Raw genomic sequence first — 13,888 nt, 5'->3', positions numbered from 1 at the left:
GAGCTTTAGTTTTGAGAAACTCCGTTCTCCTGATGCTGCTGTTACAGGAATTGTCAGTAGAATATGAGTGGCAATGTACACATTAGGATATATGTCAACAAGTTTGCTGGTATGAGTAAACTGTACAATGTCCATCATCGATTTTGCATGTGGCAACATTGATGACAGTGTACTCAATTCTTCATACAGTTCAAGTCCATTTAAATCAAAATGATCACCGTGCTTCAGGAGGCTTTCTAGATCAGGGGTCCCCAACGCGGTGCCTGAGGGTGCCACGGCGCCCGCTGGGGCCTCTCAGTGCACCTGCATACTGGCCGGCAGATGAGCATCCACTGAAATGCCACCAAAATTTGGCGGCATTTCGGCAGCAACGCCTCTGGATGATGCCGCTTGCTGCCAACAAGCAGCGTCATCCAGAGGCGTCGCCGCTGAAATACCACTGAATTTTGGTGGCATTTCGGCGGATGCTCGTCCACTCTCACGGTCCTTCATCTGGCACCCACCAGACGAAAAAGGTTGGGGACCACTGCTCTAGGTTCTTGCACTTTGTCATTAGTTGCTCTTGCTTTCCTATTTTGTTGAATTTAGTCCTGCTTAGCCCACCTACCAGCTGAGTGAATGGAACCCCAGGCCAATAGCGGGTTGAGTGGCTCAGCAAGGGTATCAGCCGCCAGCCTGCTCAGCCCGCTGCCAGCCTGGGGTTTCTTGGGGGTCCCCAGGACAGCAGTGGCTGCTGAGTGGGGCTGGTGGCTGGGACCCCGGGTGGCAATGGGGCAGCAGCCAGAACTCCAGAGCAGTGGCGGACTGAGCCACTCAGTCCACCGCTGCATGCCACCAAAAATCAGCTCACGTGCCACCTTTGGCACATGTGCCGTAGGTTGCTGATCCCTGCTCTATACATTAGCACGGAGATGAGCATATTACAGTTGTTGGAGGGCTCTATTTAGCAGTAACAGGGCTATAGGAAAGTCAGTCAACATTTTTTGTTTCTCTGATGAAAACTGGCCCACTCCCTTCCCCATACCAAACACAAATAAGTTGTCACACATAATTGTCAACAACTTAATTTTCTGTTTTTGGCTAAGATATTGATTTTTTTTTAAAAAGTATTGAAATTGAATTCAGGATTGTTAGCAAGCATTTTTGGCGAACAAATCGGTTAAATGACAATCTAAATGGCAACACAGTACTGCTTTCATGCTTGGCTCACCCCCCAGCCTGCTGGTCCAACAGCTGCAGTAGAGGAGGAGATAGGTGGAAAACTGCAGGACCCCAAAATCCACCTCTTTGGGTGCAGAGTGGCAACAGCAGCAGCAAACCCTCAGGTCTGATCACATGCCAATGGGCACCACCGCCAGCCCAACAGACCATGGTGAAGTTGGCACAGCATCTGATCTCAGAGATGGGCACCCATGGAGCCATAGCAGCTCATCCTGCCCTGTGCAGCTCCCCCCCGGATGAGATGGATCGCTGCCAGCCCGGAGGAGAGACGCGCTCCCTAGCTAGGGTGACCAGATCCAGATATCCTGATTTTATAGAGCCAGTCCTGATATTTGGGGCTGTGTCTCATATAGGTACCAATTACCCCCACCTAGGGTGACCAGACAGCAAGAGTGAAAAATCGGGACAGGGGTGGCGGGAATAGGAGCCTATATAAGAAAAAAACTCAAAAATCGGGACAGTCTCTATAAAATTGGGACATCTGGTCACCCTACAGATGAGTTCCTTTCCCACCCCTTCCCAGAGACCACAGCAGCCAATCCCCTCCCTCAGACTGTGCTGCATTCGGCTCTCTCTAGGACCCAGTAGCCCTGCTCTTACATGCTCCACTGCTTCCCGTCTGTCCGGGCTCCCAGCAGAGCAGTGCCCCCAGACCTAGTGGTGCCCTAGGCGGCTGCCTATTCTGCCTATGGCTAAGGACGGCCCTATCGACATACCACCACAATAACTCATCCCTAGCACAGTTACGTCAGGGATGCATTTATTGGTAAAGTTTGACTTGGTAGAGATTTTACATGAAAGTTTAGGGCCATATCCTCAGCAGGCGAATCACTGAAACTGATTTATACCAGCTGAGGATCTGGCAAAAGGTTTAGAGCATTATCAAGTAAATAGTCCCAACTCTTAAATAATATAACAACATTTATCCAGTACAACAAATGCTGCTTTTATTTTGATTTTCTAAAAAGAAAAAAGAAAAAAAATAAATGAGGCCACTGCTTGTATAATGGAATCTATGCTTCTGATACAGTATTATAATAATAGTTCTGCTGGACATATCAAATAGATGCATTGTACCCCTCTCCCCATCCATTATTACTTAATATTTTGCTTTTCTTCATAGCTTTTTCTTTTATGCTTCCCTTTGCCTTTTCCCACTGGTGCAACAGGATATGGATTCTCTGGGAAATTTCCAACAGAGTCCTCAAATGTGTTGTATATAGACCTAGCTCTCCCTTTAGCCATTCACAACATAAATTCAGGTCAGTGAAAGGAATAAAATATGGTCTGAACAATGTACTTACTATACTGCCCCAGGAATGAAGTTTAAAAGAAAAGTTCTATTTGTCAATATGTCACCAACTTCTAACCTCTGTCAGAGTGGAGGTGCCCCTAATATTGAACAGGCTTTGAGAAGAAATTTGTGCTTAAACTAGTTCATCCAGCAGCTATAACTAAAATCCCTGTTAACTGGCCAACCACGTTGCTTTCTGAATTTCATGATTAGCACTTACTTATCACATTTTCTTTTCAGAGCCAGCAGTGAATACGGATTTATAAGAAGCAGTGCTTTCAAGCTCAACATTAACGGTTTGTCTATATGACCACTGAGCTTGTGGCAAGCCGGGGTTAGGACAATCCCTATTTCACACTAAGCCTCTGCTGCTGCTCACTAAAAGTTCCATAGTGCACTTTGAGCTAACCTGCTTTGATTTTCTACTAGTTTAAATCAGCCTGGGTCTGATATAATCAATGGAGCTCTGCTGATTTATACCAGTTGAGGATCATGTTCTGAGTATTTTATTCTACCAGCAGACTAAGTGAATGTGAGTTATTCTTGCTCTGCTTAGGCTTCACAAACAGTGCAGTAATGCTAGGTTATAAAAGCAAGGCAGAATGTTGGGAATTTCACTTTGCAAGACAAATATTGCACACAAGTAATTATAAGTCAGCATTAAAAAAGGTCCTATCAAGTTTTAACTCTGAAATCAAAAAGCACAATTAATATTGATTCACTGCGACAGGAAAACATGACATATTATTCAGAAATAACAGCAATGCATTCTCCAGAGCTAGTGGACTGCAAGCAAAACTAAGAAACTGAGTCACAGTTTTGTATGAAAATAAAGTATTGTTTCTAAACTAATGGATTAACAGAACTAGAAACACTATAAGTGCTGTGCCACAGATGTCACATTACCAGAAATTCATCAATAAAAGAGCACAATCAAAGAAGGTATAGGCACTCAATTTCACTTACAACCAGCTTTGCAATGTAAACATCTTGGAGAACCTGGACCACTTGAGCCCCTAGATTATCCCCATTTTTAAGCAGAACCATTACACTCTGGTACACTCCTTGGGGAGTTCTGTTTAAAAAGGGCACAATATGGCCCTCATAGTTTACAGAAACTTATGAAATGTATTCCCTCTTCATGTCTGCAAAATATTTAAAATGAAGGGCTAGATATACTGCTGGTATACACCAGTTGTGGCTCTATCCTGCAATCTTCACTTATACTTTAATTCATCTGTGAATAACTCTGTCCCTGTGTGCATATAAATGCATGAGTTTATGGTGTATGCATACAAAGTCAACATGTATAAAAATGCTTTGAACAGGCAACACTAAAATAGAAATCTAAAACAGAGGATAGAAATATGGAAGTAAAACATTCTGAATTTACTTCAAAAATTGAAATGTATTGGGAAATAAATATTTTATTCTCCCGAGATAACCTGTTGATTTATTTAAATAACTGAAGCATCAACACATGAGAGATCTAAAAGGCTTCTGTTGTGATTGATAGGTTCAGGATATAACAAGTTTTTAATAAATTAATCTTTTCTAAAGAGTGGGAGACTCATTGTGAATTGCTAATTTCACAGTCCAGCCCTTGATGCAACAAAGCACATGCTTAACATTAAGCAGAGACTAGTCTCATTGAAGTCAATAGCAATGTTTGGCACGTGCTTCACGTTCAGCATGTGCTTAAACCCATTTTTAATCAGCAAAGCACTTAAGCATGTCACTAAAGCATCAGCTTCAATGACTCCAAAGAACATGCATAAAATTAAGCACACATTTAAGTACTTGCTAAATATGGATCATCATGGGCTTGATCCTGTACTCTATATGCCATCCTGTCAAGCACTAAAGCAAGTATTTAACTTTAAGCCTTGATTAATCCCATTGACGTTAATGGAACTACTCACAGGCACAAAGTTCAGCGCGTACTTAAGTGATTTGTAGGATCAAGCCTAAAGAAAGCAAACACATAAAAAATATTAAAGCTAATGGAGCCTAAAATGTACTTTTTTCATTCATTTCATAATGTAGTTTAATTTAAACTGTTTATGATGATGTTTTAAAACATACTAATAAAAGTTACATAATATGTTTTCTGAAAGTAATGAAGTCTCAGTAAAATGAGATTTCACTATGATCTTTACTCCAAAGAAGTGAGTATTGCCTTTTTTGTGTGTGTAAGGGATGCAGATTAGACAGATTCTTCTGTTTCTGTTTGCTAACAGCACTCACTCAGGTCCAAGTTTTGGCCCAGATACACAGATGCACTATGGTTGCACTATGATACTGCAGCACCAGTTCAACATGACCATAAAGTCTCTTATAGCCAGCTAAAGGAAGATCTTAGTGGGGGATCCTCTTGTGCCATGAAGCATAGTAGGCTCCTACGTCACCCTAATCCTTGGAGGCCTGGCCAGGGGGAGAGTGGTCATGGCTGGGGTGCCTCTACAGGCAACTGATTGTTTGGGATCAATGGCAGGCATTGCAAATGAGAGGAGTCTTCAGGGCAGAGAGACCATCTCTGTACACACACAGCCCAGGATCAGGAGAGACCAAGGTGGCTTCTTCTGGATCACACTCGTTGGTCCTCAGAAGCAGCTGAAGATCTGGGCTTTAATGTAAATTAGAGAAGAGAGGACAGGGAGGTGACAGTGAGGGACACTTTCAAAACAGATGCTTCAATGCTTTTCTCCTGTTAAATCATATATACATATGCACAGGATTCCAGCATGAATAATCTTAAAAACATTGTACATATGGCAGATGAACAATAATTTCAGTAAAAAATATTAAATTTGGCTGCAAATGTTCATAACTTGTTACAAATATTGAGGAAAATAATTTTGGGGTGCTCTGGCATGCAATCTAAACAGACCAAATTTATCACTGATGAAAATCCAGTGACAAACATTATTATTGTTTATTTTTAATTAGTTTGAAGCAGGAAGTACAACTTGGCCAGATTGCAGAATGTTATTGTCTACACCAGGAGCCAGCTTGACTGAAGATGCTGGAATTAATTACCACTGGAATACTTCTATCAGCAAATTGTCAACGTTTCTTAGGTAAAAAGTAGTGTTGTAAATACACTTTTTCCCTTGGGTAGTTTTTCTATCACTGTTTGATTCAGTTTTAGTGTTTCTCCTCTGCTTAATCATTTAACGCAGGGCTTTCCTAAAGAAAACAATTCTTGCAAAGTTATCACCCCATATCTAGTTAAGTAACTATGCAAGCCAGTATACCAGACAATAAATTGAACCTTTTATTTCTCCAAAAGCATAACCCACGTTGTCTGCTTCCTTTTGGAGATATGTATGTGTTTTTACTTTTGTTCAGTCATTCTTTTTGTCCTTAATGTAGGCAGTGATTTTTGCTGCACCCACTGATACTGCATTTTCCAAACGATCGTGTTCTGATAAAGTAAACAAATCCAGCTATAAATGGAAACAGCAACCTTGCTATTGTGACACATTTGAGAGGTTATGAAATTATTCAAATTCTGAAAGCCAATGTTTGCCCAGGAATATCAGAAAGGAAGGAAAAAACCTAGTTACCTGAGCATTTGAGTCAGTATTTGGGAAGGAAACAATGGTTTTGAAACTTTCATGTTAAACTGAACTAGTAATGTTCTCAGACAAGACCTTAAGCTAGCTATATGCATTACTCCATCTTTTTGTCCTTAATGCTGATTGAGTTTCACAGCAAAAAAAAAAGGCATTTGATAGCCGATTATGAACATAACCATTAAATGCTTCTTTAAAAAAAATCAATGGAAAAAACAGAAGCTGTGCTTATAGTTGTGAATTTAGCCTCAGAGATATGACTTTAACAGAGAATGCTGTCTCCATTATACAGTAGTCCTTGAAACATAAAAAAGAAATCATACCATAGGGCTATAATCACTGTAACATGATCATTGCCTCACTATCAAATAAAGCTTTGCCTTGTTTTATTCCTTTAAGTCATTGGTTCCATTCCACTTTAATTTGTGCACACAAGAAACAAGAAAGAGCTGATCGCAGGTTTTGCTTAATAGCCTTATCCATAACCTTATTTATCAAATATTTTTGTTATATATATATATATACACACACACAATATACACATAGATCAGATGTATATATTATATATATATATATATATATATACACACACATATATAACAAACACATAAGGTTAAATTAAAAAAGCCACACAGCACAGTACGCACATAAAACACAATTCAGTAAACCTGTGCTTCAACTTAAGAAACTGTGTGGAAATTTAATCTCTGTTAGAAGGAAAGAGTTCAGTTATTCTGTTTATTGTTTGCTTCTTTATAGTAATAATTCAGGTTTAAAACATATATTACTGCTTTGCTAATATCTGCTGTTAGATCTTCAAGCGAACTGCCACCATGACTATGAAATAGGGTACCGAGAAGAAGAGAGCGCTGAGGAGAGTAAACTTTTACAGCCACAAATGGATAACTTTGCTGCTTTAAAAACAAAAATAGTAAAACAAAAATAGAACAAATGAGGAATAAGGGTTGAAATCCATGATTTTTTGTTTAACTGCCCTCAGTCCCAGTAATAGGTCTTCTTTGGCACTTGAGAACGATCACAAGTAGTTTGCCTTTTTATTCATATAGAACAAAATTTACAAAGTCATTCATACATTTTTTTGTTTTTTGTTTTTGTTTTGTTTTGTTTTTTACTGACTTCGAAAATTGGGAATATTCAAAATACACTTTTACCCCACTTCATTCTTTCATTATTTACAGATATGTACATGAGAAATGTAAAAGTTTTTGTTTTTGTTTCAGATTGTATTAAAAAGCTCTGCTGGTTGTTTTTTTTTTTTTGTTTTTTTTTATTTTCATTATATGGATGTTCCATGGGAAGGTTCCATGGCTTCTGGAATGACTCCCCCTGGCACAGACTGAAATGACATCGGGATAGGTGTTTTCACAGGGCTCTGACGAAACAGTCCTCCATTTGGCGATCTGTGTTTACACTGTATAGAGGGCATGGTGGCTGAGCTGCTAAGGGGCAATGGCAGGTTACTACCAGAGGCAGTTGTGAGTGTCCTGCTGGCACCATGACTTGTCTGTTCTGGTAAAAAGGTGGTGACAGAAAGTTGTGTGTTCTGGTATTCGCGTACTGGCTCCAGGGTCTGACTTGGCTGCATGCCACCAATCTCCAAGGCTGAGATTTCAATGGACGCTGGAGAGATTTGCTTGTGGGCTATGTCTTCATCAATCAAACTGTTCATACGTCTGTGGACCTGCTCCAGATTTACTTCTTTATCCTGCTGAGGTAAAAACAATGGAATCAGTCCAAACAAAAATCTGTCTCTCTCCCCACACTATGTGGTGGGAACCATTGTTTATTCATTCATTTAATTTGATTTGCTTAGGCAAAAGCTCTAGGTACCCATAACAGCTCAATCTTAAAAACACATACCAAAAAAATAAGTCAACTCAGTGACAATCCACAACTGAACCCCTTAAAGCACTCCCTCTTTGAGGCAAAACCAGAGCTCTGGTTCCACCCGTACACAATGGAATGTCACACCAGCACCTTCCTCGAGCTACAGTCTTGTCTGTCAGAACCTCAGTTTTTATTCTGGAGCAAAGAATGAGCTTCTAGCTGTTATGGTTATAAAGAAATTCCACCTCCCAAATGTGAACTGAGTGTAATTGATGCAGAGATGTCAGAGAGCCTAGAACAATAGTGCTGGCTGGGAGGTGTGAACTGCCCTATTCATCACAGATGAACTCAGATGCTCATTGATGACAACCTACATATCAACATTGTTAAATATTTCATTTCTCATATCAGAGAGAGGAGGATCACAAAACTGTACAACATACTGAGTAATGGCTGATTTGGGGAAGCAGTGGGGAGATACAATCTCATACTTTTTCACCAGTCAGGAAGAAGCCCAGCCCAAGAAGCTTACTGGGCATATTCAAGCCCCATCAATGGTGAGCCACGCTCAGGAGGTCCATGTGATCTACTTGGAGCAGCATCTCATTCATTTTGTTGACTCAGGTGGAGGTTATTTTGTGGGAGAAGCTTGGAAGCACACGCTCACCTCTTTTATTTCCCTCAATTTTAGTCCTGAACAAAAGAGATAACAGACCCAATATGACCTGAAGGTTGACAAATATGGCCTGTGTCAGAACAAAGGAAGGACTTCGTTCCAGAGTTAAGGCTTCCACTGGGATTGTCTTGCCCTAAGTTCCCTTGAGGGACTGTCAGCTCAGGCATCACAGCAGATTGTAGCTGCCAGGATAAAAACACAAGGGGAAAGCTGGTCTTTAAAACACAAACCAGTGAGGGACTAAAATGGGCTGCTCACTGCATCACTACTGTATTTCCCATATGTAGAATGGAAAACAACAAACTGCATGGCAAAAGCAAGCACTGGGGTGGTGTTCTTATAGAGGACAATGTATATGTAATGTAAGTGGTATTTCAGAAAGCAGACCTAAAGTATGTAATATTTTCAAAGTACAGAATTTGATTATTTGATCTCATTGAAATAGTGGCCCAGAAACAAAGCATCTGTAGGCCCACAAGCTCTGGATGATAGAAGATCCCTCTTGTATTCTAGACTTCTAAAGCGGTATTGAGCTCCCATAGTGAAAATGTCCTGGGAAAAAAATGTGTGTGATCTTCATCCAGATGATTCCCTGGCTGGTGAAACAGTCTCACAGTGCTGTGGGTGGCTGGGTGCTAAGCAGAATAGCCTCGCAGCTTCTCTGTCTTATACCAGAGAATAACCCAGTCCTCAGTGGCGCCGTGAATGGGGGAATGTAAAACTGGCTTTAGGCCACATTTTTCCTGTGGTCCTGCGCCAAGCAAAGTTCAGTTGGACTAGAAAATTTGGTCCAATTACACAATAGTTCTTCAGTCATCATCTGCCAACTGTCTGTATCTCCAGCTTTTAATTAGAGATGAGCTCAAATCAAAACCCTGGATTCCATAAATTGTCAAACACTAACTTTGTGACTTGGGTCAGTCTCTACTTTTCATTACCATTTAATAACTGACTTGCTGGTCCCCCAAAGATCAGAACACATTGCTGGCCACAAACCTGCAGGCCTAGCTCAAGCTAAACTCTCATTGAATCTATTGGGAGTTTTGCCTAGTTAAAGGCTAAACGCATGGAACTGATCCAAAGCCCTTTGACATCAATGGAAGGTCTCCTAATGACTTCCACTAATTTTTGATCATGCCCACACTTCTGGCATGCCAAACTCTCATAGCTACTCCTAGAAAAGTGACAATGAAGCCTGACACAACACAAAATCATCACTAGAGTATTCAGGATTTCTTTTTTTCTGGCAAATCATTTATATATGTCATCCATTCCCAAATGAAGATAGATCAATAGAAAATTAGAAAAGAAACTTTAAAGACAAAAATAGAATTTACCCTACTTACATTTAATAAGACGTCTACTGCACTTTCAGTAGCATAGAAGCCCTTTTAAAGACTTCCACACTTGAATTATCAATCTTTTCATTCATGAAGGTAGACAACACATTAGCTCGCTCTAACCTATTATGTGTTCTGTCTCACATAGTAGCTGGATACCCAAAGAATTTGTAATACAAAGTCTCAAAGGAAGCACTGTAATGCACTATTGGTTTGTCAATTTAGAAAAGCCTTGATAAAATGGACTGGGTGGCTGGGGGGGAAATACAATCATTGGACTGGCTGTTTATATTGTAGCAGCCACTAGGGAGCAAATGTTGTACTTAAGATGGCTATGTTGTTTTCATTAGAACCTAAACATTCTACTTGGGTCTGCCAGTGAAGGTCACTTGCAAGCTTTATCTAATTCAGCATATGATGAGCTACCTGCCTAGCTATGGTAACTACAGAGAGCTTATTACACCAGTTTTTCATGAGCTGCCCTGGACTTCTATTCACTTGAGAGTGTACTTGTAAGGGGCTGCTGATTTCGGTCTAAAGAGCAGAGGGCTTGGTTATTAGAGAGCACTGTTGCTGCTCTAATCAGCTGCAAAATTAGAGTGGAAAGAATGCTGGAATTTTTTCCCCAAATATGTGTTCAGATTCAAAGATGAATCCATTTTAATTTTTCTGTGTTCATGATCTGTGTTCTCTTGATTTCTGCTAGTGATCTTATTCCTGTAAAACTAACGTTAAGCAAAATATACAGCAACGTTGATTAGTGGTATTTTTATTGTAATATTTATAATTCATTCTGTGCCGCTTTCTTACCTGAGTCAGGAACAGAAATAATGTGACCATGATAATTAACCAGTGAGGTGTAAATGGTAAAGTTCTAATTAGGGCTGTCAATTAATTGCATTTAACTCATGCAATTAGCAAAAAAATGAATTGCGATTAAAAAAATTAATCATGATCAAAATATTAATTGCACTGTTAAACAATAGAATACCAATTGAAATGTATTAAATATTTTGGATGTTTTTTCTACATTTTCAAATATATTCATTTCAATTACAACACAGAATACAGAGTATACACTGCTCACTTTATATTATTTTTATCACAAATATTTGCACTGTAATGATAAACAAAAATAGTATTTTTCAGTTTACTTCATACAAGTACTGTAGTGCAATCTCTACTGTGAAAATGCAACTTACAAACGTAGATTTTTTTTGTTACATAACTGCATTCAAAAACAAAACAATGTAAAACTTTAGAGCCTACAAATCCACTCAGTCCTATTTCTTGTTAAGACAATCGCTAAGACAAACAAGTTTGTTTACATTTACGGGAACTAATGCTGCCCATTTCTTATTTCCAATGTCACCAGAAAGTCAGAACAAGGCATTCACACGGGACTTTTGTAGCTGGCATTCCAAGGTATTTACATGCCAGATACGCTAAACATTTGTATGCCCCTTCATGCTTTGGCCGCTATTCCAGAGGACATGGTTCCATACTGATCATGCTCGTTAAAAAAAAAAAAAAAAAAGTTAATTAAATTTGTGACTGAACTACTTTGGGGAGAATTGTATGTCTCCAGTTCTGTTTTACCTGCATTCTGCCATATATTTCATGTCATAATAGTCTCGGATGATAACTCAGCACGTTGTTCATTTTAAGAACACTTTCACTGCAGTTCTGACAAAACACAAAGAAGTTACCAATGTGAGATTTCTAAAGATAGCTACTGCACTTGAGCCAAGGTTTAAGAATCTGAAGTGCCTTCCAAAATCTAAGAAGGATGAAGTGTGGAGCATGCTTTCAGAAGTCTTAAAAGAGCAATACTCCAATGCAGAAATTACAGAACCCAAACCACTAAAAAAGAAAATCAGCCTTCTGTTGGTAGCACCTGACTCGGATTATGAAAATGAACATGTGTCGGCCTGCACTGCTATGGACTGTTGTTGAGCAAAGCCTGTCATCAGCATGGACCCACGTCCTCTGGAATGGTGGATGAAGCATGAGGGGCATATGAATCTTAAGTGCATCTGGCACGTAAATACCTTGCAATGCCAGCTGCAACAGTGCCAGGTGAACACCTGTTCTCACTTTCAGGTGACATTGTGAACAAGCAGGAGGGAGCATTATCGTCCACAAATGTAAACAAACTTGTTTGCCTGAGTGATTGAACAAGAAGTAGGATTGAGTGGACTTGTAGGCTCTAAAGTTTGAGAGTGTTTTATTTTAGAGTGCAGTTATTTTTTGTACATAAGTCTACATTTGTAAATTCAGCTTTCATGATAAAGAGATTGTGCTACAGTATTTGTATTAGGTGAATTGAAAAATACTATTTCTTTTGTTTTTTACAGTGCAAATATTTGTAATAAAAATAAATATAAAGTGAGCACTGTACACTTTGTATTCTGTGTTGTAACTGAAATCAATATATTTGAAAATGTAGAAAACATTCAAAAATATTTAAAATGGTAACAGTGAGATTAATCGCAATTAATTTTTTAAATCATGTGATTAATCACGACTAATTATTTTAATCGCTTGACAGTCCTAATTCTAATACTTGCAACAAACAGTTTATGAGTTATTTGAAGAGCAAAAACAAAATTGTGACTAATTTAGAATTAGGAATGAATTCAAAACTTCTATGATCTTCTCACAAACAGAAAAAGAGGTGAACTTCAGCACATTAATTATTCCTTGTGATATATTTAGCTTAACTCTTTTAAGATACAAACATCAAAAGGCTACAGACAGGGCATTCTCAGTAAAGGAGACTTAATTCAGACATTTTAAGGCCAAGGAACTATTGAGATAATCGAGTCTGGAAATCATGTCTCCAGCCAGTCTAAAAGTACGACATTGGTTACCTTTTTGACTTAGTGTATAACACATCTTTTGTAGGCTCTTTTCTGAAAGTGTGGATAGATGAGTCCTTGCATTTTGCAACTCATTTGTTTTTAATTTTGTAGATGCTCACATTGATTTCAAGGAGGGAGGATCAGATACAATGTCATTTTTATATAGGTGCCCAGATCATAGTATAAATATAATGAAAACCCTTCTTTCCTGCCGTTTCATTTACTCAAAACTCTCAAAAAATCTGTTAGGTGTGAAATCCTGGACTTCTTGAAATCAATGGGAGTTTTGCCATTGGCTTCACTAAGCCAGAATTTCACCCTATGTCTCCATTCTAAAGTAAAAATGTTTTGTATGGAAAGTTTAATGAAAACTGGTTCTGCTTTTCTTTGGGTGATGAGCGTGAGAAATGACCTTTTTTTTTTTTTTTAAAGTTCTGCTCACCTTCTTTTTCCCTGCAGAGAAATAACTGAAAAACTGCTGAATAATCAAGTTTCAAAATTGGCACGTGAAATGTTATCAGCAAGGATGGGTGATTTGCCGTTTTTTTAAAAAAAACTTTAGGATAAAGTTATGAGCAATTAAGGCCATGAGCCTGAGCTGGCACAGTAGACAATTTCTGTAAGTTATAACTAAGTTACATATTGGAGGACAGACAGACTGGGCACATATGTGCAGCTGCGGCCAGATTCTTCAAACAATCCCTATTCAGTGATGCACTTAGACACATCTATGTCCCATTAAAATCAATGTTAAGCAAGTACCTACATGCTTTACTGAATAGGGATGGATTTAAGCATGTACTTAAGTGCTTTGCTAACCTGGGATTGTAGAGAAGTGTGCTTTTTAAATTGCCCAGGACTCCAGCCAGCTCCTACAGAGCTCTTAAGTCTTCCAGCAAAGCATCCCTATTTCTGTGCAACTCCTCAGTTTCCAAGCACAGCAGTCCAACTCTTGTGGAATCCAAAGTTCCTCCGAATCACAGCCCTGTTAAAAGCCCCAGCAAGACAGTGCTGCTTTCATGGAGAAACAGAGATCCCCAAAACTGCAGCCCCAATGAGGTTTAAGG

At 39.2% G+C, this 13,888-nt stretch overlaps 1 protein-coding gene across 6 annotated transcripts in view; it reads right to left on the bottom strand.

Annotated features, from left to right (window-relative positions):
• Window positions 1-6,690: 6,690 nt before the first annotated feature.
• The window catches only part of GRID1 (glutamate ionotropic receptor delta type subunit 1), an 845,542-nt gene continuing 838,344 nt past the window's right edge, over window positions 6,691-13,888 (bottom strand). For 4 of the 6 annotated variants that reach the window (XM_050958562.1, XM_050958557.1, XM_050958559.1 and 1 more), the window contains one exon: window positions 6,691-7,819. In XM_050958562.1, coding sequence (XP_050814519.1) covers window positions 7,391-7,819 — 429 coding nt within the window. In that variant the 3' untranslated portion in view covers window positions 6,691-7,390. The remainder of the gene's footprint in view (window positions 7,820-13,888) is intronic. The other 2 variants (XM_050958561.1, XM_050958560.1) reach the window with 2 other exon arrangements.

This window comes from Gopherus flavomarginatus, chromosome 6 (assembly GCF_025201925.1).
Source record: "Gopherus flavomarginatus isolate rGopFla2 chromosome 6, rGopFla2.mat.asm, whole genome shotgun sequence".
Taxonomy (NCBI): Eukaryota; Metazoa; Chordata; order Testudines; family Testudinidae; genus Gopherus; species Gopherus flavomarginatus.
Note: the sequence above shows the minus strand (reverse complement) of the source record. Positions and strands in the feature narration are given on the sequence as shown.